The sequence below is a fragment of the Marmota flaviventris genome, chromosome 13 (assembly GCF_047511675.1).
Source record: "Marmota flaviventris isolate mMarFla1 chromosome 13, mMarFla1.hap1, whole genome shotgun sequence".
Classification (NCBI taxonomy): Eukaryota; Metazoa; Chordata; class Mammalia; order Rodentia; family Sciuridae; genus Marmota; species Marmota flaviventris.
The window spans coordinates 68,428,199-68,432,402 of NC_092510.1; the positions used below are offsets into that span (position 1 = coordinate 68,428,199).

General features: G+C 48.5%; 1 protein-coding gene across 1 annotated transcript; it reads right to left on the reverse strand.

Moving 5' to 3' along the window:
* Positions 1–1,845: 1,845 nt before the first annotated feature.
* Positions 1,846–2,910, reverse strand: LOC114084314 (olfactory receptor 13C2-like). The gene has a single exon (XM_027925434.2). The coding sequence runs from the start codon at positions 2,908–2,910 to the stop codon at positions 1,846–1,848; it is 1,065 nt and encodes a 354-aa protein (XP_027781235.2).
* Positions 2,911–4,204: the final 1,294 nt, after the last annotated feature.

Sequence of the window (4,204 nt, forward strand, 5' to 3'; positions counted from 1 at the left end):
GGAGATAGATGGTGCAGGACTTAATAACTGATTGAACATGTAGGTGGTGAGGTGTGAGAGAAAGTCTAGGATAACCACTATGTTTCTTACTTGGGGTGATGGTGTCACTGAGATGGTCCCACCACTTGAGGTTGAAAATGATTTAATTTTGGACATTTTGAGTTTGAGGTGCCTATAGGTTCATGGGGGGAGGGGATTAGCAATAAAACCAGGCTGGGTATAGCACTCAAACCAGGCCTAGAGCCCTTGTCTCTCCCCTAGCTTGTCTTATTGGTGACAGGCCAAGAACCAGACCAGCCCTGCCTTCTATAAGGATGGGGCTGTGGTCAGCTGTGTTAGTGCTCATTTCACATATCTTTACACAGCCACACTCTTAATTCCTGACCACTGGCAACTGCCTGTAGCACATTCAGCACCACAGAGCTCAAGCCCCAATGGTGAGCTGCTGGGTGAACATTTAGTTCAGAAAAACTGCTCCTGGGAAAGCCCTGAGGGCTATAGAAATAAGTAAGATATGCTGACTTCCAGTCCTGAGGGAACTCAAATGGTGGTGAAATCGCACAAAAGAAAGGATGAAGTACCAAGGGAAAGGTGCCATAGGATGTAAAGAGGACAGTCTCAAAGTGCATCAGAGAAGATTGCATGAAAGAGATGGTGTCTGAGCTGGCTTTGAAATCTCATCCCAGGGTGACTGAGAACAGCAGGAGCAAAGACCTGGAGGTGGAGAAAGCGCAGCGGATGTAGTAAGGGGCCAGCCTGTGTGGAGGGGGAGAGGAAATCAGGCCAAAGAAGCAGATGTAGCCAGATTCTGGGGAACTTGAAGACTAAGCAAAAGAATTTGAACTTAATGCTATGGTGATGGGGAACCATGAAAGATTGTTGATCCACAAGAGTGATAAATCAATTGGGATTTCACATTAAATGGCAAAACCACTATGAGATGTAAGAAATTTCATTCAGAGACTAGATGGACACAGTCATGGGAGCAGCTGGAGAAACCAATGAAAACTGGTACCTCTGCATTAGGTGTTGGGCATAAAGTTGCTCCAGGCCTCCTGGCTGGCAGTCAAAAGGAAAATTGAGTGTGAAAGGGGGAGAGGAAGGGCAACGGAGAACCCAGGATGACCAGTGTCTGGCTCTCAGTGCCTTCAAATTCATTGACATAGGTGACTTGAGGGAGTAGCTGGCACCTTTTGCCATGGAGCTGAACCTGGCCCAGACTGAGGACAGCTGAAGGAGGAAACATGGCCAGAACTAGGAGAGCCAGTGCATTGGTAACATAATGTCCCCCAAGGCCTGGTGCTGTTCACCTTTGCCTTCCACCCTATGTGCATTTATCTTATGGGCAAACACAGCCCACCCATAAGGGAAGGAAATCCCAAGAAGCACATTTCCAATCTAGCTTGGATGACCCATTGGAGAGCTATAAGTGAGCTAAGCTGGGCTTTCTTGAGATGATTGATCAGGCAGCAGCCTGTGAAGGAAACACCATGAAAGAAAAGGAAACCAAATCTCTACGAGCACCTGGATAGGAGCTGCAGCATAGCGTATGGTCATTGGGTACTCACAAACCTCTCAGTCCTTTTGACCTATCACACACATTCTCCATGTGAATCTCCTGTCCTTGATGTTAAATGTGACCATGAGCCTGGTGTTGATCAAAGGAGTGTGAGTGGAAGTAGCATGTGTCACTTCTGAGTGGGAACTAAGGTCAGTTCAGGCTGTGTTACCTTCTCTTCTCCTTTTGTTGTGATGCCTAGCCATGTTGCAGATGGTAACTGCTTTGTCATTATGGGTACCAGAAAGGAGAAGATAAGGATTCAGAGCAGAACCCCAACTAAGTCCTTATGGACCTGGGGCATAAACAAGAAATCGATTGGTTTTAAGCCACTGAAATATGAGGGAGGCCATTACCACAAGATAGGTTAGTTCATCCTGACAGAGACAGAGGGCAATGGTAAAGTTGGCTAATTTCCTGGTGCACAGAACTCCCCCAAGCAGAGCTGTGACAGCTGCTTTCACCTCTGCATTTCTTAGGCTGTAGATGATGAGGTTCAGTGAGGGTGTCATGACTGCATAAAACAGTGTGATAATCTTATCCACATTGGGATTCTTTGCCTTAGGCTTGAGGTACATAAAGTAGATGGTCCCATAGAAAATCACCACCACTGTGAGGTGTGCAGAGCAGGTGGAGAAGGCTTTGCACCGGCCTGAAGCAGAGGGAACCCGAAAGATGGCAGCCAGGATGAAAATGTAGGAGAGGCAGATGAGCAAGAGAGGGGTCACTGTCAGGATGGTTGTAGCCACCATCAATACCAGGGCATTAAGGGAGATGTCCCCACAGGCGAGTTTCAGCACTGCTAAAATCTCACAGAAGTGGTTGATGACATTGTGGCCACAGAAGGGGAGGCACCAGATCAGGATGGACTGTAGCAGTGAGTTGACAAAGCCTGTCCCCCAGCTCAGTGCTGCCATCTGCATGCACATCTGTCCAGTCATGAGCTCTGTGTACCTGAGTGGGTGGCAGATAGCCACATAACGGTCATAGATCATTGCAGCCAGGAGCAGGCACTCTGTAGTGCCCAAAGCCAGGGTCAAGAATATCTGCAGGGCACAGGCTGGGAAGGAGATGGTACTTCTGGTTTGTAGGAAGTTGGTGAGCATGAGAGGTATGAAGGAGGAGGTGCCACAGTTGTCTATGAGGGAGAGGTAGCTGAGAAAGAAGTACATGGGGTTGTGCAGGTGGGGGTCCAGCATGATCAGCACCATGAGGAGGGAGTTCCCCAGCAGATTCATGCAGTAGATGCCCAGGCAAAGCACAAACAGGACCATTTCTAGGTCATGGTGCCCATGGAGCCCCAGCAGGACATAGTCCATCATGGCTGTCTGGTTTGTCTCCTCCCATCTCATCCTCTTTGCTCTTTCATTTGGACCACACAGCTTTTAGAAAGAAGCTCTTGCTGGTGTGGGGACCAAGGGTGCTGCTGGATATGTGACTTGCAGTGTGTCAGCCTCCCTCTCTGGAACCGAGTTTTATCATCTGTACAAGGAGAGAGAGGCCTTCAGGCCTGCATCTGGCCCTCCCAGCTCTGCTGTTCTATGGACTTTGAGGGGAATGTGCAACATCCTGGCTCCCTAGACTCTTGGCTGTTCTTCCCAGGAGATTTCAGAGGGGACAGTAGAATACAAATATATGTGACATGTTTTCTTTTTTTTTTAAAAAGTTCCTACCAATTCAAAGGAACCATCTTTTCTCAGTTATGACTTCCTATTCCTAATAATGCCCACTGTATTTCAGATTCTTTCATTCAGTGATTCATTCATACTCTGTGATAGGTGTTGTTTCAGGTGCTGGGGCTATACCAGTAAGAAAAATAAGAGAAAAAAAAGATTCCACACTGTCTCTGTTGTACCCGCACTTCCTTGACTGAGGTGACATTCTGGGAAGCAGGTATATGATGGCTGATCTTACCCAGTGTCCCTCAGGGCCCTGGGGATGGAACACTTTGGTGTGTAATTCTGAATTATGGTCATTTCTCCTTAAGGAATCAGAAACCATTCATTGCTTTTTCAAACGAACACACATGAACATTTGTACCCTGCCGCAGTCTGGCTGGGCACAATCAGGAGCCACTTGTCAAAAGAAACTAACTTTATTTTTAGAACCACACACGCCAAACAACACAGCCTCTCAGGAAAAACCCTCAGAGCCCCAACTGCCACCACCGGCTTCCCACAAGCCTCTCTCTCCAACACAAGCCTCTCTCCACCTCCCACAATCCTCCTGCTCTTGAGGCCGATTGGCTGGGTCACGTGGGCGGAGCCAAAAAAGTCCCCCAATGAGCAGCTCTGTGGTCTGAAAGGGCAGGGAAACAGCCCAATGAGCATCACCGCAGAGGAGCCAATCAGCTAGATGTTGCTGGGGCCGCTGTGAGCCAATCATCAGCTGGCAGCTGGAAGTTTGCTGGGACCCCTTCGGCTGTGGCTCTCAACATCTCCCCCTCTCTGTTTAAACAACAAGCATGTGGCTTAGGGACCGTGCCTGCCTTAGGTTGTCCAATAGTACATATGGTCCTTACCCGTTAGGTTGGTACCATTGCAATTGGATCTTACCCGTCACTGACTACCGGTCCAGTATACAGCCACACCTGTGGAGAGGTCTTTGTACCAGCGGGGGGGTGAGGTTCTTTGCCTCACCTCTGTT